Here is a 23,977-nt window from a genome sequence, read left to right as displayed (position 1 = left end):
TAAGCAAAGCTCTGAGGACATCAACCCTGAATACGAAAAGGCAACATAATCCAGATCAAAGAGGTGCAAATATCAACTCTAAAGTACTAAATAACCTAAGAGGATTACATGGTTAACAGTGAATTAGAAAAGAAAATACTTTCCCTTTGCCCGAGTGTGAGACCCTGCATAAGACTGCTATAAAGTGACAAACATTGAATGGTGCCCTATCCATGCGCCACCAACATTCTAATATAGTCATAGGTAATCAGGATTGACTAAATAATTTGAGTTATAAATGTACCTTCGTTTTAAGTAGCATTAATACATTCAGGTGGGTGGGCAGCGATAAGAACAGAGGTCATAAGACTGGTCAGAACAAGCTTAGTGAGATGACAAATTAGAAATTGATGACAGATGAGCCAGAGGAGCAGTTGTGATAGTAACAGGGGAAAGACTGAGAATAGATGTGACATGTGCAGATGTTCAAAAGGTTATTGGGTATAACTAGAAGTAAAGCATCAAGAGATAAGCAGTGATTAGATGGAAGACCCCATGTAGCACTGATTTAGGACAAAGATCTTAGACCCAATGTACCTAGCAAGATCTAGAGTCAAAGATAGTAAAAGCTTGTGCCCATAAGTCAAAAAAAGCGAAATAAGAATGGGAGAGACACTGGCAAGATGCATTTTATAGCAACTAGGGAGCAGGAAAGTGGAAAGATAGATTATAGAAGTGCAGTCAAATGACCAAGGAATGGCTGCTGTGGGCCACTTGGGTAGTATGTATATTGCCTAAATTATGTTGCTTTAAACATTGTCCAAAGCACTTAATTCAGTTGACAACCAATACACTACAGAGGAAATTATTTTACCATTTTGACCTACCGTCTGAGTCTATGCTGTTCAGAGCAGTTGGAGGAATTATGGAAACTTTACACTGTCCAAGGGGACATTTTCGAGGATACAAATCCTTACAGGCAGTGTGCACCTAACAAAACAACGAAAACCTGTGTGAGCCAAAACGCTGAGAACTACGGACTCTACAATCACATATCTATATATTTTCCTATTATTAGGCATGCTTTACACAAACGAAATTGCATTGCATGAGGCCTTGAACAGGTTGTGCCACTTTGGATCAAGACTCCATGAACATTTAAACACATTTTTAAATCATACATTCATAGAAGACCTACTAAACAAGCATTTGCAATGCAATAGGGCTCGCATTTATAAGAGTTTGAGCTATTGGCATTGTAAAATTAACATATGCCTTTTATTTACGTTTTGGTTTTAAAACAAATAAAAGGCATTGTCATTTACAATGTCAGTAGCATAAACTCGCATAAAAGCAGTGTGTGGAGTGCAGCAGTGTGCGGCGTGCAGCAGTGTGCGGCGTGCAGCAGTGTGAGGCCTGCAGCAGTGTGAGGCGTGCAGCAGTGTGAGGCGTGCAGCAGTGTGAGGCGTGCAGCAGTGTGAGGCGTGCAGCAGTGTGAGGCGTGCAGCAGTGTGAGGCGTGCAGCAGTGTGAGGCGTGCAGCAGTGTGAGGCGTGCAGCAGTGTGTGGCGTGCAGCAGTGTGTGGCGTGCAGCAGTGTGTGGCGTGCAGCAGTGTGTGGCGTGCAGCAGTGTTTCGTGTAGCAGTGTGAGGCATGCAGCACTGTGTGCCGTGCAGCGGCGTGCAGCAGTGTGCGGCGTGCAGCAGTGAGCGGCGTGCAGCAGTGAGCGGCGTGCAGCAGTGTCGTGCAGCATGCAGCAGTGAGTATTGCAGCAGTGTGCAGCAGTGTGTAGCGTGCAGCAGTGTGTGGCATGCAGCAGTGTGTGGCATGCAGCAGTGTTTCGTGTAGCAGTGTGCGGCGTGCAGCAGTGTGTGGCGTGCAGCAGTGTGTGGCGTGCAGCAGTGTGTGGCGCGCAGCAGTGTGCGGCGCGCAGCAGTGTGCGGCGTGCAGCAGCGTGCAGCAGTGTGCGGCGTGCAGCAGTGTGCAGCGTGCAGCAGTGTGAGGCATGCAGCAGTGCGCGGCGTGCAGCAGTGTGTGGCGTGCAGCAGTGTGAGGCGTGCAGCAGTGTTTCGTGTAGCAGTGTGAGGCGTGCAGCAGTGTGCGGTGTGCAGCAGTGTGTAATGCAGCAGTGTTTAATGCAGCAGTGTGTGGCGTGCGGTAGTGTGCGGCGTGCAGCAGTGTGTGGCGTGCAGCAGTGTAAGGCATGCAGCACTTTGGCGTGCAGCTGGAGTGCAGTAGTGTGCGGCGTGCAGCAGTGTGCGGAGTGCAGCAGTGTCGTGCAGTATGCAGCAGTGAGTAATGCAGCAGTGTGCAGCAGTGTGCTGCGTGCAGCAGTGTTTCGTGTAGCATTGTGCGGCGTGCAGCAGTGTGTGGCGTGCAGCAGTGTGTGGCGTGCAGCAGTGTGTGGCGTGCAGCAGTGTGTGGTGTGCAGCAGTGTGTGGCGTGCAGCGGCATGCAGCAGTGTGGGGCGTGCAGCAGTGTGGGGCGTGCAGCAGTGTGCGGCGTGCAGCAGTGTGAGGCGTGCAGCAGTGAGAGGCATGCAGCAGTGTGTGGCGTGCAGCAGTGTGTGGCGTGCAGCAGTGTGTGGCGTGCAGCAGTGTGTGGCGTGCAGCAGTGTGAGGCGTGCAGCAGTGTGCGGCATGCAGCAGTGTGTAATGCAGCAGTGTGTAATGCAGCAGTGTGCGCAGCAGTGTGTGGCGTGCGGTAGTGTGCGGCATGCAGCAGTGTGCGGCGTGCAGCAGTGTGTGGCGTGGTTTGTTAACAACCAGAAAAGCGGACATCAAAGGAAGGGTGGGAGGGAACGAGCATATGGGGTGTGAGTTATAACGAAAGTTCTGGCAAAAGCAGTCTGCTGTTTTCAAGTCCGATGCCAGATGCCAGCTTCGCGCTTGAATGCCTCACCTGCACTGGCCATAAACCGCATTCCTAAGGTCTTGTGCCCCTTGCTAAATCTCTCTGAATGTGTGACGCGGCGCACGCGCAGGAAGTAGCTGGTAGCAAATGGAATGCGCGTGGTTGTGCGCGCAACCGCCACCCGATCCGCCTGGGAAGCCTTTGGGAGCATTTTCGGAAGCCCCTACATAAGTCTCGCTGAGCGATCGCTTACGCGATAGCCAGGTGAGACCTAAAAATACTTAGTTGTATTCCAAGTGGGCTAGTAATCTAGTCTTTTAGATTAACCTACCTATAACTCTATAGACAACTCACAATTGCATTCTGGACTAATACTTCATAAGAAACATTTAAAGAGATGCATAGTATTTTAATACTGGAGAGTGCATTACTGTATCCAATTGCCATTTTGTACTGATCTCCATCACAGATAAAATAGAAACACAGAATAAATTTCATACTGTCTAAACAAAACAAAAGTTTGAAACAAGAACATTTTAATTTAACAGGGGAATCATATTGGTCTATCAGGAATGCAAATAAAGACAATACAATGGAGAGGAATGCAGATAAAAATATCTCTAATGAGGTGTTGCAAATCTTACCATAGCTTTACACCAAAGGCACCTCCAGTCTTGTAAACGAAGTACGCTACCACACGTCTTGTCACAGACTGCACATTTGGCACTGACTGGTAAATTACCTTCCAGCCACTGATGAGGCATTGCAATCTGTTGGGAGAATACAAGAGGAAAGGTGAACAAAGGAGCAAAAATGTAAACAAATATGAAAATTGATCTGATCAATTTAGGTCAAGCAGCTCTATCGAAGAACACCGCCCGTGAGCAGGTTAATAGACTGTAATAACACAATCTGTAGTCAGAGGATTGTTCCCTCCATCATGCTCTATATGGATCTCTCTTTTACATACTCCGTCATCACACTTTAAATTACCTCAAAAAGTACTGAAACCGGCATGCATGTATTGCAATTTGTATATAGCAAGCCTAGTCTGCAAGCAGCCGAGCATGGAGACCTAAATTATGTACCATGTGAGAGACAGATTTCTAAAATTATTTATGACAAAAAATGACTATCCTGAACTGTTATTTTTACCTCAAAAGCAACAACTAAGTTCACAACCATGTGTTGGCTTACTTTGATTCATATCAAGCAGGTCAGTAGGAAAGACTTATTGGACTCTCAGATCCACTTATGAATAATCCCAACATAAAGCAACAAATGACACAACTATTGCTCTGCATATTAAATGGGCATAGATGCTGAAGACTATAAAGGACTTGAACGCAGGCACTGTGTGTGCATACCTCACTACTCTCTCTACATGCACCACTGCATGTTTTCTTAAACACGTAGGCCCTGACACTGGGCTTGTCTTATCCTTCTGGTAGGCTGAAACCATAGTTTGAGCTAGATACATTACCTCATCGTTGCCATTTCGCCAACTCCATCACGGACATCATCTCGCCACATGCCATCGTGTCCACCAACTACACCCTACTGGGAGGCCTCAACTTCCACCTCGACAACCAACTGGACCCCAGCACGACATCCCTCCAGGACAACCTCCACAACATTGGACTCCGCCAGATCGTGACCAAACCCACGCACTCAGCAGGACACACCCTCGACCCTCTCTTCACAACAGGAAATTCCATCACCTTCAGCCACACCACCAAACTCCCATGGACTGACCATCGATGCGTCCATTTCACCTTCAGAACACCCACCATCCACAGGCACCAGAACCTGCTCCCACGAAGAAACTGGACCAGAATCACAGACGAGCAGCTAACCTCATCACTCAGCAACTCCACCCCAACCATCACGGAAAACGACAACGCCAACACCGCAGCCCGAACCATGCACAGATGGATCTCCGACAGCGCCAACACCATAGCCCCCCTGAAGAAAAACAACACCCACGCCAAGAAAGCTAGATGGTTCACCACCGAACTTCGAGATTCCAGACACACTTGCCGCGGCCTGGAGGAACACCAAATCCACAGAAGCCCACAACAACTTCAGAGCCGCCACCAACGCCCACAACCAACTCATCAGAAAAACTAGGAAAAAAGCGATTGAAGACAGAATCTCCACTCATGCACACAACAGCAAAGAACTCTTCAACATCATCAAGGAGTTCGCCCAACCCACCAGCGAGACCACCAACATCCCTCCCTCACAAGACCTCTGTGACAAACTCGGCACCTTTTTCCACCACAAAATCAAGAGCATCTACGACAACTTCGACAAAGACAACCAACACACTGAACCCTCACCAACCACCCCGACACCCTGAAGCCAGCGATGGACAACTGGACAGCCCTCACCACCGAAGACACACTGAAGATGATGAAGTCAATCTACTCCGGGGCCCACACGGACCCCTGCCCCCACCACATTTTCAACAGACACCATCGCACCCATGCTCTGCCACACCATCAACCGCTCCCTGGCAACCACCACGATCCCAGATGACTGGAAACACGCTGAGATCAACCCCCTCCTAAAGAAACCCTCGGCGGACCCCACCGACCTCAAAAACTACAGACCCATCTCCCTGCTCCCGTTCCCAGCGAAAGTCATCAAGAAAGCCATCAACAGCCAACTCGCCACATTCATCGAAGAGCACAACATCCTCGAGTCCTCCCAATCAGGCTTAAGAAAAAACCACAGTACAGAAACTGCCCTCCTCGCCGCAACAGACGACATCCGTACCTTACTGGACAAAGGAGAAACAGCAGCCCTCATCCTCCTCGACCGCTCAGTGGTGTTCGACACAGTCTCTCACGCACCCTAATACGCAGACTCCACGACGCAGGGATCCAAGACAAGGCCCTCGACTGGATCCGCTCCTTCTTCTCTGGCAGAACGCAGCGGGTCAGACTCCCCCCCCCTTTCCTCTCGGACCCTACACCTACCACCTGCGGAGTCCCCCAGGGCTCCCCCTCAGCCCTCCGCTCTTCAACGTCTACATGGCTCCGCTCGCCCCCATCGTCAGAACCTAGGGACTCAACATTGTGTCATACGCAGACGACACCCAACTCATCCTCTCCCTATCCAACGAACCCAACACCGCCAGACAAAACTTTCGAGAAGGCATGGAAGCCGTCACCAAATGGATGAAAAACCACTGCCTACAACTAAACACCAACAAAATGGAAGTACTCATCATGGGCCCAAACCCAGATGCCTGGAACGACACCTGGTGGCCCCCCGCCCTTGGAAGCTCGCCCATCCCCACGGACCACGCACGCCACATGGGAATCATCCTGGACTCAGAGCTCAAAATGGATCGCCGGATCAACTCAGTCTCGTCCTCCTGCTTCCACACCCTCCGCCTCCTACATAAGACCTTCAAATGGATGCCCCTCGAGCACAGAAAGACCGTCACTCACGCCCTGGTCACCAGCAGGCTCGACTACGGCAACGCACTCTATGCCGGAATAAACAAAAACCTCACCTGCAAGCTACAGAACATCCAAAACGCCGCTGCAAGACTGGTCCTCAACCTGCCAAGACACTGCCACATCTCCCAGCACACTCCACTGGCTCCCCATCGAAGCTAGAGTCACCTTCAAGATGCTAACCCACGCTCACAAGGCCCTCCACGACACCGGACCAGCATACCTGAATAACCGACTCAAATTCCACGCACCCCAAAGGACCCTACAATCAGCCCAGCTCTCCTACACCGTGGTCCCCCGCACCAGAAAGACCACTTCGGGAGGCCGCTCCTTCTCCTTCCGCGCGGCCAGAGCCTGGAACAACCTTCCGCTCCACCTCAGACAGATAACATCGCTCCCCATCTTTGCAAGAAACCTCAAAACCTGGCTCTTCGACAGACCCCCTCCTTGATGGACTGGAACCTGCGACCCCCCCCCCCACACAGCCCCCAGCGCCTTGAGACCCTTACGGGTGAGTAGTCGCGCTTAACAAACAAACACCTGAATAATCCCTGTATCTCATGTCCTATTGATTCAAATGGACCCAGACAAATGTAGAAGTCGATACACTAGCCATTTTTAATTCACCAAGGTTGTTTAATATGGGTTTCGCAGTTGAAAGATGCTTCATCTCACATTTAACTTGTCTACTACCAGGCAAATATTCTGTATTGCGAGCAGAGATTTAGAAAATGTGTCATGGGGTTGGTTGGGAGGAAAAAATTGAAACAGGACTGGAAGCATGCATTTTTAAATTATTTTACAAATATTACAACAAAACCCAGCAACCTTGGCTTTCATTCCAATGCCATGTACTTCTACCTTCTTATAAAAACCGTCTCCACAGGCACATGTATTACAGAATCTTCTGTTTTGTTACATAGCTGTGACCTTAAAGTAAAGGCAATTACAAATCACTTGGATTCACAGAATATACATTATTTTGTTAATTTTACTACACATGAACAAGGAAATATGCTCGACTCATTTGTTTAGATCCTCAGTCTCAACTGACTAGCCTTGGACTGAAAAGAATGATCTAGTATGATTACGTTTTGACCTTCTTTTAATGCCTTTCGAAATATAAGTACCTGATAAAGCCCCCATCCTTTATGAAGTATAATTACGCATTCTTTCACATCTGTATTATCCAAGTAGCTGCCTTAGCAGTTTGAAACATATTTTAGCACTATGCATATTGGCCAAATCCAAATTTAGCTAAACACTTGTCTTCAACTGAACCTTTAAGTTTTGTAAATTCACTCGATATCTTTGCCAATACAATATACTGAAAATCTTCAAGCAGAAGAAGCAACAATTTGTCTTACCAAGACAGAATGAATAAGATTTCTACACCCAGAGTTATACTTAACTATAAAATCCCTGTAACCTTTGGTGTTTTCAGTGAATTTCTATGGTTTTTTTAATGCTATTTCCTAACTATAACATCCCCGTAACCTTTGTTTTTTTCCAGTGAGATATATATGTATTTTTGTAGTCAAAAGATCAATCCATCTTTGAGAGTCAAAAAAGGTCTTTTTAAATTTCAGAAAATTCCTCAATCTCCAGAAAATCTTTGTGATGTTCACATCACATTACTGTATTTTATATCAATGCAATAGTTGAACCTATGTTAATGTAACAGCCTACACATGTTTCACAGCTCAAACGCTTCCCAGGAGAAAAATTCTTAATGGAGATCTTTTTCAAGATGGATTGATCTTGTTTCTACACAACTGTGTTTTTCTCTCAGAAAATTGGATTTAGATTCATATGCACCACAGTCCTCTGCTCTCTCTTGCCTAGGGTTGCCACCTGACCAGCACCACTGGTATTTTGATGTCACGGTTGGTACAAAATTAAGGAAAATCACCTAAAACAGCAAATATAAATAGAAAGCACTTACAAATGGGTTCTAGTGCTGCAATAACAATCCCGGACTGACAATTGAAGTGAGCAAAAGCAAAAAAGTTATATTACAAATTAATACATATGATTTTGTTTAAAATTATGTTTAGTATCATGTCTAGACCTTTGCAGACTCTTAAAACAACAATAAATGGCCGATACTTTTCTCTTGGAAAGGTGGCAACTCTTTTCACGCCTCAAGCAATCATGCTGCTCCAGCAAGCGCCATGGTCACAGATGGAGCATGACTAACAATGTAGTGTCCGAAACAAATGACCAATCACAGTTGGCTTGCCTGAACCAATGGGAGTTTGGCCATATACCCCTCGAGTATACTGTCATGCTTGGTTGTATCAGTATAGGACCTAGAACAGTGGGATTCCTAGAGGCTGCTGCACTAGCAGGGAGAGTGTGTTTTGTGTGTGTGTTCATGAAATAGTGTATCTACGTGTGAAAGCATGCATGCACATCTATGTGTGAGTGCATCTGTGCCTAATGTGATGTCAGATAAAATCAACTTTTACCTCCAGCTAAAGCATGCAGAGGCCACCTGTGGCATCCTGGGTGCCACCCCTGAAGCAAAGTTAGTATTTACTCGAAAACGGCTGGCACTTCTGGTATGATGGGGCACTCCTGGCCCCAATTCTTGGCAGACTGCGGGTTTTTATAACTTGTTTTGGAGCACCCATGGTTTAATTGTGATAGCTCTAGGCAGACTATGAATACTTCGGGCGGAATTACTCAAATGGGCGCGGAGTGAAAGTGCACTCAGGCTTCAACAAGCCATGCGGACTGATAATGAAAAAACAATGGAGGCAGCGAGGGCATGAGAAGCGCTGGTAGTTGCATTACAGGTACCGGAGGTGGACTCGGAGGTTGGCTCGGTCTTGGAAACCCCAACGAGTTCGTCATGCCCCACGGGAGTAGCAGAGTACTACTGGACATATCCTGTGGTTCAACTGTTGGACTATAATAGTAGTAGGTTAGCCTTTACGGTATTGCTATTACTGAGGTCACCGTAACGGAGGGATTAGATGTTCCTACACTTCTGGGATGTACGCAGGTAGGGCACATCGGTGGTACGGGAGGGACGGGGAGCGAGGAGGGTGAGGTTGGGCTATAGTTTTACTAATATATTATCCAATTGCTGTATTGAATTTTTTTGCCCTCGAGTATTAGTGGGAACTGGACTTATAGCCGAGTGGAGGGACAATACACTGCTGGGATAGAGTTGCTTATAAGTTTGTAGTAGATGTCATTACAGTCTTTGAGCTACTTTGGCGAGGACATTGGGACAATACGGCAAGAGAGCTGGCAGTGCCAAATAAAGGGTATTCGTATTATTGCGTTATTTGACAGATGTTACTTGACAACTAATAAAAATATATTTTAAAAAAAGAAGAAAAAAAAGAATACTTCTGGGAAGATGGAGCCAAACCCTGGTGCAACAGTATTAATTTGTAGCAAGTCTCTACACTTCTAGCTGGATGAGGGAACCCCAGGGATAAGGGTGGCCATTCTGGAACTATGGTCATACTTGGAATAATGGAACCCATCACTGGCAAAATGTAGTCCATGGAACACAGGTAGCCCTTCTTGACATATGTATGATAAGCATCTGTGGAATTATGGGGCCCACTGTTGGCATAATATGCTTCCGAGCAAAACAAGCTTATTGCATAGCATTCCTATAACATGAGCATACCTGGCATGCTGGATGGTGGCAGTGGCACAATGGTGCCCAATTAATTATATATTATGGCCATTCTCGACATAACTGTCGCCATCACAGGCATATGGGTGGTGGAAAACACTAGCATATGATTGATTACCCTGCTATATGCTGATTATACATGAGCATGTAAAGCAAACACTCATTAGAAGGGGAACAATCGAAACATGAAATTAACTAAATCTGAGAGCAAGGAAAGATGCAATTTACATTTTGAAATGCACCAAATTGCGTACATTTTTTAACTGCCCGCACTGCTCATGACTTATTAAGCAAATTCTTTTTAATGCAACCAACCGACATGTGGCTAGCCTTTGTTTTATATTGTTTTGTTGCAAGACAAACTGCCTTTTTGTTATGGCTGCTTCTTAATTTGTTAAAAAGAAGCATAGGTCGACGTCGCCAAAATAGACAGAAACTTCTAGAAAAAAACAAAAATTTGTGAAGATTGTCTAAACACAGAAATATAGCAAGCTTTACATACTGGAACGGTGCACTGCCCATCGGATATACTGCAATACCTAGACACTTTAAACAGCACTTTATGTACCTTCGTTTAGTCTGTAAAAAAAGTAATTCGTTTTAAGGAAAGAACATGTACAAAAAAAGGAAAAGTGTTTGTGTCTGCGGGGCCGTTCGTTCTATGAGAAGCATGTTTCTTTTTTATATCCTTGCCATTAGTTTCTTCTTTAAAAAGGAGCAGAGCAATGTTTGAAAATTAAACTAGGAATGGAGGTGCAAGGGCCGGGGGGACGAGAGAGAGAGGGGCAACGGAGGTGTCTCATTATCAAACTATCCACTCTGACATTTTATAGACCAACATTAAGGAATAGCAATGATAGTAGATTAGAACAGGCCTAAAGCAATACAACTACTTTAACCCAATCTTCTTCTTTCTATTTTCATGACTCTCAGAAGAAGACATCTTCCTTGGTCTCGTTTATTGTGACCAATAATTTGGCTCCGACAAAGTATTCAATAAAATGTAAGTGTGATAATATGGGACACAAGCTATACACACATCTTAAGCTAATATCATCCGACTGTCTGGAACAAATATTAGTATCAACTTTAGATTACTTTATTTGTTTTGAAAATGTTTGCTTTGTAGACATTAATGCCCGTATATATAGACCACCTTAGCTGGTTTTATAATTTAACTATTTAGAGGACAAGATCAGAATTGAAAAGCATGTTAAAATAAACTAAACGTCCCAATTACAGGGATGCAATTGGTAGAATCCATTCACATGATGCACTGTCACTAACATTTCTGATATTTAAACAAATGACTCAGATACTGACTGCTGTTTTACTACTCGTTTCAGAAGAGAGACTGTTTCTAGAGTGCAAGGCAAAATTAGGTACCCAATAACTTTGCTTAATGTGCAAGAATGCAATATCTGCAGACTGCAAAATGGCAATGCGGTAAAATTTACACTCATCAATCCCAGTCCAACTCGTAGTTCAAATCATGTTCTTTAAGGTCACCTTCAAAAGGATTTACACAATCCCCTTCTTTCAAAATATCTCATCGACCAAGTCATTTATCTCCGTTTGGATAAATCTGTCATATAAAAATATGACCTCGAAAAGAGCAATTGGGCAACATGAAGGCCACAAGCTAGGAATAGAGTTCAATTAATCGCCATCAGCAAAGCAAATCAAGCTTTATTTCTAGTGGAAGATGTCAGCAGGTTTGTTGCAAGCTCACCAAATTGAAGGTTTCTATGAAGAGGATTGTGAACATTCTGTCTGGATTGTTAGAGGATTGTCGTTTGGTACAAAGCAACCAGATAATGCACAAAAAAACTCATCCATCGTTAATCCAAAAAGTTCCGAAAAAGGAAAAGGGGAATATGGAGCATGCATCTCCTCGAGCATTTATTGAATTCCCCAGTGAACGAAAAAATGAACTGGGCTTAATGTACACAGTCATGCTTGTATTTGTACAGATTGGAAAAACCTTTGTTTTCCTTCAAAATATCTCATGAGACGTCTTACTGAAAGGAAAGAGCTGCAAGTTCTGATTTCAAGGAAAAAAGACATCTAAAGAATGACTCCAGCAACAGAGAGGGCAGTCACAGTTACATTTTCAATCTTTTTTCCAAACGCCCTGCCTCATTCACTGTATCCCTTGATACTATGAAATTTAACACATTTTATAAATCAAACTAACTAAAAGGGGACTTTGCAGAGAGTACTACATTAATAACCTACAGCATAAAAAGAACTACAGTGAAAACACTATTTATATTCTGAACCAAAAATAATCTACAACTAACTTTGTGAGAGAGGGAGCTGCCAATGTCACATTAAGATAAAAAAGGAAAGAATACAAAAAACCCTGCCTCACCACTGACCCCCTCTCCCCCAAAAAACTGTATATATCTGACAGGGCCGTTTTAAAGTACATTCTTTTTAATTATTTTCTCTTAATTTGGACATAGTTTAATATTACAACATAGATTCCCCAAGTACATCCATTTTGAAATAGAGGATTGTTCTATTCCGAAACATGTCAATTTGGATCTTTGTAATTGTAGATACGAACCTCATTAATATTTCTTTATATACGTAGAGAAAAATAATTTCAGAGTACAAATAGAGGATAGTTATCAGTTTGCTAAGTCCAGGACATGATGTTACAAGTTCTTGTAGTATGACACAATAACCAGTTGCGCCTGCATCGCTTGTTTGATTCCTACTTACCCCATCCTCGTCCTCAATGATATCTTTCCCAATGGAGGCAAGCGTCGTCCACTTGCAGTTGTTAATTGCCCTAACTGCACAACGTTTATGCGCTTTAAATTTACAGACTGAAAGAAAGACATAGCAATATTAGTACTTCTGAAATGGCGATAACTCATTAAACAATTATAAAAATGCAGTGGCTAATTTCAGTGCCTCAAATTTACAACCACTGTCTTAGGTCAACAGTCTGTTTATGAAAGCCTATCTAGCACAATCATTTTGCTGTCTTAAAATAATTTAATCTTAAAACTAATAAGTTAAATTGGGGCCATTTGAATGTTTTTGCCTTGGCATCCATTTCAATCAACATTTCTTTATCCAGTCCATATTACTATTCAGAACTTTTAGCGTCCCAAAGAAAATGGTGTAACATGAGAAAAGTCACAGATTTGGGTTACTCATTTGAATACTACCTGCCCTACAACTGCTGAATGGACTTATTCCACTGACGCAGAAAATCTTGACTCTTTTTTGGTGAATGTCATGGTCTTTGAACTCAAATTTCCAGTTGTGTTGACTGCCATCGTTCACTATTCATACTTCTTCACAAGCAATATGAACTGAGAGCAGGTAAAGAGCAGAGTTATCCAGCATTGGCCTAAGAGGGGGGATTATGGCCGCATTCCACGATATGCAAATGATAAACGTAAATAACATTAATCTTCAGAGGCAAATGCTTACAAAGTCTATAGCTATGGTGTACATCTTGGATCAGTCCGTTGTGGACCACCATTAGACAACACTGGTGCACAAGAGGTCATTTAAACTTAAGCAGTCAAAAGGTGAAGGAATATTTTATTTTTGGTCACAAGAGTGGGTTTTGCATTCCACCATTTGTCTACAGAGAAGATCAAACGTTCTTTATACAATAATTTAATACAGCAAAGAAAGTTTTCCTCGTCATATCTAAAATTAGAGAGCCTGCTTGGGGGATGTATGTCTAAAATAAAAAACAAAAAAGGTTCCTTTCACGGTTTCTATAAAGTAATGAGAAGTGCAAAAACTTGTTTTCGCTTTGTTGTGGTTCACACCAGTCAAGCTCTCCTTTTCGTAAGATGGTAATGAACATGAACTGGTAAGATGCTGTGCATTGTTGTAAACTGTTTGCGGGAACTGACAGGCCACTGAATTCCTATGAGATTAAAATTGCTTCAACAATACATGACTGTTTCCTCTGCAAATAGCGACCTTTTCTGCAGGACTTTCACAACCACGCACTGCCCTTCCCTTCAATTTACCTTAGGCGCTTCTGGCGAAAACAACAAAATGGGCGACAATCGTAAAGCCAAGTCGTGCATCAAAGAGCACACACTACACGTGCCCCTTTGAAATAAAATTGGGTTGCTATCCAAGACACACATAATCCTGTCCAAGCAACTATGGAGTGTACTACATAGAGCCCAGGTGAATGCACAGAGGTAAAGCAAGGCCAAGCTCCTCGCATTTCATCCCTCCCAACATCACCAACAGACAAACAACGGAGACATGGTCCGACACACTGACTGGACATGGCACTTAGCATCATTCTGCAAGTTATAAGAAGGGCTTCCAGTTCAGGTGCACCTGCTTCCTGGCTGCCCTGAAGCACACCAAAGGAGCCTTCTCCTGCCAGAGCTGCAGCTTCACAAGTCTCCGAGTCGCCAAACCACCCACCGGGACAGGAAGCAACCACCTCAGATGCATACTACCGAACACCCGCTCCGCACGCCAACACGCCGTCGAACTCTGGGACCTGCTCAACACATCCTCTCCGGACGTCGCCTTCCTGACAGAGACCTGGATGAATGCCTCCTCGGCTCCGGACATCGCCATAGCCATCCCAAATGGCTACAAGATCACCCGCAGGGACCGCACCAACGGAGTAGGAGGTGGAATCGTCATCATCCACAAGAACACCCTCAGGGTCTCGAACAGCACCGACGACTCCCTCAGCACCGCTGAACACCTACACTTCCAGATCCACACTGATCCCAACACCACCCTCAGAGGAACTCTTGTCTACAGACCCCCCGGACCCCGGCCTCAGTTCAGCGACTCCATCGCCGACTTCGTCAGCATTCACGCCCTTGCCTCCACAGACTACATCCTCCTCGGGGACCTGAACTTCCACCTCGAGAACAACGACACCAACTCCACCACCCTCATCGACAACCTCGGTCTCAGACAGCTCGTCACAACACCCACCCACTACGCTGGCCACACACTTGACCCCATCTTCTCTGCACGCTCCCACGTCACCTTCAGCCACACAACCGAACTCCACTGGACCGACCATCGCTGTATCCACTTCACCTTCTGGAAACCCACCACGCGCCACCGCACTCAACAAATCCCCCGCCGCAGCTGGAGCAAAATCACCGAAGACCAGCTAAACACCACCCACGCCCGAAACCCACCCGCCGACCCCACAGATACTGCCGCCCGCAACCTCAGGCGTTGGAACGACGACTGTGTCAACACTCTCGCCCCGATCAAGAAACCCTCCAACAGACGCACTAACAAGAAAGCCAGCAGGTTCACCGCGGACCTCCAGGCCTCCAAGCAAACCTGCCGAAAACTAGCGAAGAAATGGCACCGCGAACAGACACCGGACAGCCACGCAGCCCACAAGAATGCCATCCGCAGACACCGTCACCTCATCAGATCAGCCAAAAGGGCCTCCTTCAAGGACCGCCTCGACAACAACGCACACAACAGCAAAGAGCTCTTCAACATCGTGAAGGAACTCTCCAACCCTAGCTCCAACACCAACGACATCCCTCCATCGCAAGACCTGAGCAACTCCCTTGCCACCTTCTTCCATCGCGAGATTGCAGACATCCACGACAGCTTCAACAACCTGACCACCCAGACAGCCACCGACACCTCAGACCCCACAGACACCACCCACATCAACCCGCTGCTCACCTCGACCAACATAAACGACGTCACCATCAAAATCATGACCACCATCCACTCCAGCTCTCCGTCAGACCCATGCCCACACCACATCTTCAACAAAGCTAGCGCCACCATCGCACCCCAGCTCCGCAAGCCCACCAACATCTCCTTCGAGGCAGCGACCTTCCCGGAGAGCTGGAAGCACGCAAAGATCAACGCCTTACTCAAGAAACCCAAGGTGGACCCGAGGGACCTCAAAACCGTCCGGCCCATCTCCCGTTCCCAGCAAAAGTCATCGAGAAAACCGTCAACAGACAGCTGACCCGCTACCTCGAGGAGAACAACATCCTGGACCCGTCCCAGTCTGGGTTCCGCAGCAACCACAGTACCGAAACTGCCCTCATTGCCGCCACCGATGACATCAGGGCCCTGCTGGACAACGGCGAAACCGCGGCCCTCATCCTCCTGGACCTATCAGCCCCCTTCGACACCCCGTCTGCCCCCACACCCTACGCACACGCCTCCACAACGCAGGGATCCGAGGCAAGGCTCTTGAATGGACCACCTGCTTCCTCTCCGGCAGAACCCAGAGCGTCCGCCTCCCCCCTTTCCATTCCGAAGCCTCCGAGATCATCTGCGGGGTACCCAAAGGATCTTCCCTCAGCTCGACATTGTTTAACATCTACATGGCACCGCTCGCCCACGTCGCCCGACTGCACGACATCAACATCATCTCTTACGCCGACAACACCCAGCTGATCCTCTCCCTCACCAAGGACCCCCTCACCGCCAAAACCAACCTCCACAAAGGAATGAAAGCCGTCGCTGAGTGGATGAAGAACAGCCGTCTGAAGCTGAACTCGGACAAAACGGAGGTCCTCATCCTCGGCTCCACCCCCTCAGCCTGAGACGACTCCTGATGGCCGACCCCACTGGGAGCAGCACCAACACCCACTGACCACGCACACAACCTGGGGTTTATCCTAGACTCAACACTCTCCATGACCAAGCAAGTTAACGCCGTCTCATCCTCCTGCTTCAACACCCTCCACATGCTCCGCAAGATCTGCAGGTGGATCCCCACCGAGCAAGAAAAACGGTCACCCAGGCCCTCGTCAGCAGCAGGCTGGACTACGGATACACCCTCTACGCTGAAGCCTCGGCCAAACTGCTGAAATGACTGCAACGCATTCAGAACGCCTCTGCCCGCCTGATCCTCGACATCCCTCGCCACAGCCACATCACACCCCTCCTAAGAGACCTGCACTGGCTTCCCGTCAACAAGAGGATCACCTTCAAGCTCCTCACCCACGCACACAAGGCACTCCACAACACCGGACCGGCATGCCTCAACAGATGACTCACCTTCTACACCCCGAACCGCCTGCTCCACTCCGCCGACTTCACCCTCGCCACCATCCCCCGCATCCGAAGAGCGACCACCGGCGGCAGATCGTTCTCCCACCTAACTGCCAAGTCCTGGCACACCCTCCCCATCCTCCTACGGCAGACCCAGGACCTTCTAACCTTCAAGAGGCTACTCAAGACCTGGCTATTCGAGCAGTAGCAGCACCCCTCCCCCCAGCGCCTTGAGACCCTCGCGGGTGAGTAGTGCGCTCTACAAATGGTCTGATTGATTGATTAACTTAACCGGTTGCCTCTTTTCCGTACTGTGTAAACAAAAAACAATGCAAATGTGCGTGCACTGCAAAAGGTTTATGGGATATGGCATATTTTCCTGGCACCGCATTTGAGATTATCATTGGTCACAACTCTGTGTGATGCAGGGCGGCTCCACCACTAGGGCGGAGGAGCTTCACCCCACTACTTTCTCTCAATGATTTAGAAAGGAGAGTAACAGGAGCCAACTCAAAAGATGGGCAGGAAATGGATGGAGCTGCAAGTCCATACCTGAATAAGGCATGATTTCCAGAGCAGCGCATGTGCTGCCCAGGCTCCATCTAAAAATGTGCTGCCCCACTTCACGGCTCTTGTTGAACCCCAATGCGTCCCTTATTCCTGATGCCCATCAGGCCCGCAAACATTTTGTTAGGTCTGGCCTAGAGATAGCTTTTGCTCTCTCGCCAGTCAGATATTTTGCAAAAAAAACCTATAAAAAATATATACACACTAGAAATAGCTAGGCAATCAATTAGCACTCTTCATCCATTGGTAAGACATTCACATTTGACTTCGGCCCTCCAGAACCTATAGCATGGGGCAAATTTTTGGCCCACTTCAGCTACTGTCTCTCTTCACAGTGAGTGACAGCATTTCGCCCTTGCACATGTGCGCCTATAAAGTAGTCAACTTCATTATGAGGGCTGCTAGACCATTCTCTGCTTTAATTTATGCTGTCTTTTAATTTATTTAGTATGTACTTTTGCAATGTGCCTTTTATACTTACTTTTTTTTTTTAACAAACATATATGCATGCCGTGTTTAGGGGGCTGCAATTATACTCTTTATTTGCTTTGCACTTTTAATGTCTGTGGCATACGTCTGCAAAAAAATAAATACAAAAATCACATGCATGTCAAGGCCAGTTCTATTGGCTTTGCCAATGCTTGCTTAACAAGTGCCACTGAGGCACCAGTGCTGCCACATGCTCGCACAACAGAGCGATTACAGCACAGTAAGAGTATACAAGAAAACCGGTCATGCAGCGGTCATGAGGACCAATCAGGTTTCAGGCTTGGTGTGGTCAATCACACCGTGTGGGTTTCTGTGAGGGCTGCCATGGGAGATGTGGACTATGAGAACCAGAGCATCATTACGTGACCCCCATTGGGAATAGGGAACAGAGAACAGAGTGATAGATAGGAGATAGAAAGCTTGAGTGTGTTTGGTGTTGATGTTGCTCAGCCATGCAGAATCCCTCTGCAGCCTGGCCCTTGCATCTTGAGCCATCCATGGCATCCGTTAGCATATTGGGACATGTATGCATACTGGGACCATTTCTGGTTCAATGTCACTACTGATAAAATGCTGGTAATATTTGACATTTACAAGGCATCTAAGAAATGAGGATGCCCAGAGCGGGCACAACGGTGGTGTTTGTGGGCAGGTGCGGTATGATTGTACTCACCTTAGGCATGATGAGGGCCATGGCAAAATGGCTGTAAACATAGGCACATAGCTGCCTCCCAGAACTGTCTCATGCAAGCCCATACACACAGCATATGGAAGAAGCCAGCCTTATCTGGTTTACATCTTGGACAATTTGACAAGGCTAACTGGTAGCAAATCTTTCTAATTTTATCAGGATTTAGTATGTTCTTTGGAAGGGTTCACAATAAAAGCATTTGGAGCAGAATTTGTAGAAACCCTTGGAGAGTACTTAAGTATTCTTTTCCAGTCCTTATTTTCTAATACCATTCGCACTTTAACTTTCCATTTATATTTCAAGTCTTTGGGAGAGTTCTTAGCCATATTAAACAGCGCCTTATTAAACAAAGGCACTAACTCTGATGTTTCCGATAAGCCTCACTAACTGAAAACATCAGCTGCTGAAACCATTCTCCTGGAAGGAGCTTTACTATTGTCGTGTATTACTGGAATTGTCCAGCTGAGATGAGAGTTCATCTTCCTTGACCAACACTCACGGAGTAGTAATCTCCCACTGTCGTAATTCTCCCTGCTATCGTCCAACCCTTCAAATGTCTCACTGTAAAGTATATACAGATTCTAGGCAGGTCTACCAGAGGTGATCCCTGGGAGTAAACCATTCTAGGGTAAGTTCTTAGTAAACTTCTATTTCATCACCCCAGTGTGACTAGCAGTAATAAAAGAAGACCCTTTGCCTGTCCCAGGAACATGTTGTTCCATGCGCTCTCTTGGGCCCGTTTCACCGGATTCCAGTTTCTCCAAGGTGTGCCCCACTTAATCTCACCATACACTGCGACTGTGCAGCCAGGTACTAAAATTTGATGTCAGGCACACCCAAGTCTCAGTCTCTCTCATAAGGAATTGAAGATTTCTTAAAGCAAATCTGTGTCTACAGGAGCCGCAGACTAGGTCTGAAAGCATCAATACAAATCCTGAAAGAATGCTCTTGGAACCAGCAGTGGGAGGGTAACAAAGTAATATAATAAGCACAGGAAAATTAACCTTTTAATTTGCACAATCTGACCCACGACCAATAAGAGTAGTGTTTTTAGAAGCCCAGAGAGAATGACTAAGTGTTGCTAGTGCTGCGACTAAATTCCCCACCGCTGTAGTCATTCCTGTATATTTTAAAGTGTGGTTCCCACATGATACTGCAATCGGCCATCAAGGACACCTTATCAGCTCCGGAGAAGATATTCAGGGGAAAATAAAGCACATATATGCGTATAGCACGAAGTTCGAAAAATAAATACCTTTGTGGACGCTTTGTTCTCCTGCTGGCCCTGCTGGTGCTCCCTCGGCCCCCCACGTGGCGCTCGGGGTTGCCGCTGCCTCACGCGCGGCTTGGAAGCGGCCACAACTACACGTCCCAGGTGCCCCGGCGCAGTTTGACGCTACCTACGCGCCCGGAGGCGCATTTAACGGCGGCGCTCCCTCGGTGGAGCGGGAAGTTCGAAAAATAAATACCTTTGTGGACGCTTTGTCATCCTGCTGGCCCTGCTGGTGCTCCCTCGGCCCCCCACGTGGCGCTCGGGGTTGCCGCTGCCGCTGCCTCACGCACATTACAAAAAACAGTGGTCCTGGACCTATATTTTGAATGAATTAATCAAATTGCTTCGTATTTTATGGTTCAGTTAACCATAACATTAGGTGAATTAATACAGTAAAAGGAAGAAAAACGACCTGAAAAAGAATTCATCATGTATTTATTCAATGATATATTGGAAAAATGCCATCCATGTGATATTTAATCAAATGAATTAATCAAAAAGGAGGTTGCACCAGAAGGGATGTGCAGTGAAAAGGAGAGGGTGCTCAAGTGTAAGGAAATCAGAGGAAAGAATACTTCAACATTTTATCTGAAATTAATATGTCAGGGCAAGGGAGCACGGTTACAAGTCACCGTCTTAACTGGTCTGTCCCAATGTCATTCATATAGTCTTTGGCTGTAGTTCAAACACAGAAATCAATTCTGATTCAGCACATTGAAGAGGATATTTCGGGTACAGACTGAATTCAAAGGGGGGCGTCGACGTTTCGATCCGACTTGCGACCATAAGGGAAATTAAACAGCCTCGGTCTTGCGGATCTTCATCAGGACTAGGCCTGGGCAACCTATCAATTATAGGCGATGTGAAAATTCATGGTTCATACTTGGAGTCCAGTAGAATGAATATAGTCAACCTTGACAATAAATGTCCAAAAGTGAACCACCAGAGGTTTCAAGGGACAAATCCAGCAAATGTTCAAGAGTAAAGTTTAAGCGGTCAACTGGGGTTCCGTAGATTGTTTAGAAACAGCGCGCGTCGTCAGTACGCAGTCGTCACTGTGGAGTCAGGCACGAATGAGGCTTTCATTCGTGCCTGACTCCACAGTGACGACTGAAGATCCGCAAGACCGAGGCTGTTTAATTTCCCTTATGGTCGCAAGTGTTGAAGTATTCTTTCCTCTGATTTCCTTACACTTGAGCACCCTCTCCTTTTCACTGCACATCCCTTCTGGTGCAACCTCCTTTTTGATTAATTCATTTGATTAAATATCACATGGATGGCATTTTTCCAATATATCATTGAATAAATACATGATGAATTCTTTTTCAGGTCGTTTTTCTTCCTTTTACTGTATTAATTCACCTAATGTTATGGTTAACTGAACCATAAAATACGAAGCAATTTGATTAATTCATTCAAAATATAGGTCCAGGACCACTGTTTTTTGTAATATACATTACCCAGGTCCTTGACCATATTGGGTTACCCCGTCCGTTATAAAGGCTGCCTCACGCACGGCTTGGAAGCGGCCACAACTACACGTCCCAGGTGCCCCGGCGCAGTTTGACGCTACCTACGCGCCCGGAGGCGCATTTAACGGCGGCACTCCCTCCGCGTCGCGGGACGCGCGCGGACGCCGGGCTAAGCCCGGGCAAAGGGTGGGCCCTCTGAGGCCCTCAGAGGACATAAGAGACTGGACTGGGCCACGGACTTTGTACGTATACAGTTCCTTCGAAGTCACCATACTGTGTTGTGCAACGTGGCTATTTGTATGGTCTGAGCAAAGTTGGCCGGTGGTATAGTCCTGGGTAAAAAGGTGCCTGGCTCTAAGGATTACCGTCAGGGTTACTAATATGTCCAAGGCTAAGACGAATAAACCTACTAAGGGGGCCGGTTCTATGGATAACTATCTGGTGCAAAAGGTGACCCAAATCAACAACTCACGCCGAGCTTCCCTAGGGCGGGGTAATGATGATGTTGGGTGTGCTGAATTGTCGTCCCCTTTGGTAGTCACAGCTCCTATAGACGGAGTGGATGGGGAAAGCGGGGCTGTTGTACTCATTGAAGCACAAACACATATAGATTTGATTACTGATGGCCTTGAAGTTGCATCTGATTTAATAGAGGAAGAGTCATCACCCCTATCGCCTCAGCATAGACCAATGAGACTATGCAGGAAGGTGCAAGTTAAGCGCATGGGTAATCATTGCAAAAGTAAAACCGGGAGGGCCAATAGAGTCTCTAATAGTGGGGGATTACAAAAGGATTTAGGAGAGGGTAGTGGTATGGGCGGATTGATCTCTAATATCGCCCCTGAACCATTAACACTTCTATTTCACTCACTGGAGGGAAAATTAGAGGCAAAAATTGCAGAATTGATGCAACCTTTGCTAGCGAAATTAGATATTATGGCCTCAGAAGTAGAAAGACTAGGTGGTCTGATAAAATCCCACCTGGCTGGGGCATCAGGCAAATTAGATGCAGGAAATATTAGGCTAACTCTGGATAACCTGGGATCATCAAAGGGAAGTATATCTAAAACTCATTTAGACAGGCAGATTAACACACAAAACACAGAGGTTGCTGTTGATCCTGTCTTACCGGATTCCACGACATTAATAATGCAGAATACCATTAATATGAGATCTTTAGAGGGAAATCTGACTAATACCCACAAAGAAAAATCGTCATGTAAATCTTCCCCCTGATTGTGCACCTTATGTGGCTGTACTTACGAATGTCCCTCCCATTCAGCCCCATGCACATCAGGCGTTTGAAGAAAATCATGATTCTTTAAAGAACAGGACGGTTTTCTGGCTCAACAAGAATTGTGGGTTCCCCGTTAAGTATGCAGATCAAATATTAACAACAAGGAGGGTGAGCTGGATTGGTTCATCTAGCAAAACAATAAATGGTGACTGCATTATTATCAATTTTAGGCATCCTCAGCATGCTGCTACAGTTCTTCTCAGAGCTGCTGCATTGGCCAACACTCCCAATTGCATTTGCATACGCCCACTGGGGTTTTTTTATTCCCATTTTATTAGAAACCCACCAACCCCTGGCCCATTCAGATCACGTATACCTTCACAGTCATTGCCTCCTAATGAGGAATATGCTCATAATGGTAGGTTACAGAGAGGTAACGGTTTCAACATTGTAACCCACAACAGATTTGACGCCCTCTCGGGATTAGAGTTATGTGACTGACAGGAGGTATCCGATGGGCAGGCAACTCGTGGCCTTACGGATACTGATTGTCCGGAATGTACTTTGGCTGTTACCAACCCTAATAACATAATTTCATGGAACATTACGGGTCTTGGTTCCAAAATGGAGGATTGCAATTGGATTGAGTATATTAAAAAGTACAAAGTTATCTGTCTACAGGAAACCTGGTCAATCGATTGTAATTTCTTCCTGGAAGGGTATAAGGCCTACTACGTACCGGCAGTAGCAACTAACAGGGGTAGACCTAAGGGGGGCTTGGTTGTGTTCATATCCATAGTTTTGTGTTGTAAGGTTCGGAGAATTACAACAAACCACACTGGCATTATTGGCTTAGTTTTAAATAGAGACAACTGTACGGCTGGTTTGGTCAATTTTTACAATTCTATTAATTGTAGTACCAACTCTAGTCAGATAGTTACATTGCATTCCTTTATTAGTAACTCCATGAAGGGTTGTCTTCATAACCTCATGGTGGTCGGAGATTTTAATGTTCATCCCTGTGGAGACCCTCTTTTTAAATTGATCACAGAATTTAATTGCCCGGACTATGAGAATTTTCATTTTGAGCATACAACTGAGGGGGAACACCTCAATGATATGCTTAATGAGTTAGAATTAACTCCTATGATGGCATTGATGGCCCCAAATAAGTGCTTTGACACTCCAACATTTAAGGGGAATGGTAGGGCAACTTTTATAGATTTCATTTTGCTAACACCTGCAATGCAGTCTTTTGTGGGATTCTTCTCTATT

The 23,977-nt window shown here is 46.0% G+C and overlaps 1 protein-coding gene across 7 annotated transcripts in view; it reads right to left on the bottom strand.

Moving 5' to 3' along the window:
* The window catches only part of DGKH (diacylglycerol kinase eta), a 725,438-nt gene that overhangs the window by 248,104 nt on the left and 453,357 nt on the right, over positions 1-23,977 (bottom strand). For all 7 annotated transcript variants that reach the window (XM_085621806.1, XM_085621809.1, XM_085621807.1 and 4 more), the window contains 3 exons: positions 12,693-12,799; positions 3,476-3,601; positions 867-969 (listed from right to left, as the gene is read on the bottom strand). In XM_085621806.1, coding sequence (XP_085477932.1) covers positions 867-969; positions 3,476-3,601; positions 12,693-12,799 — 336 coding nt within the window. The remainder of the gene's footprint in view (positions 1-866; positions 970-3,475; positions 3,602-12,692; positions 12,800-23,977) is intronic.

The sequence above is a fragment of the Triturus cristatus genome, chromosome 8 (genome assembly GCF_964204655.1).
Source record: "Triturus cristatus chromosome 8, aTriCri1.1, whole genome shotgun sequence".
NCBI classification, from domain to species: Eukaryota; Metazoa; Chordata; class Amphibia; order Caudata; family Salamandridae; genus Triturus; species Triturus cristatus.
This window is presented reverse-complemented; position numbering and strand designations above follow the sequence as displayed.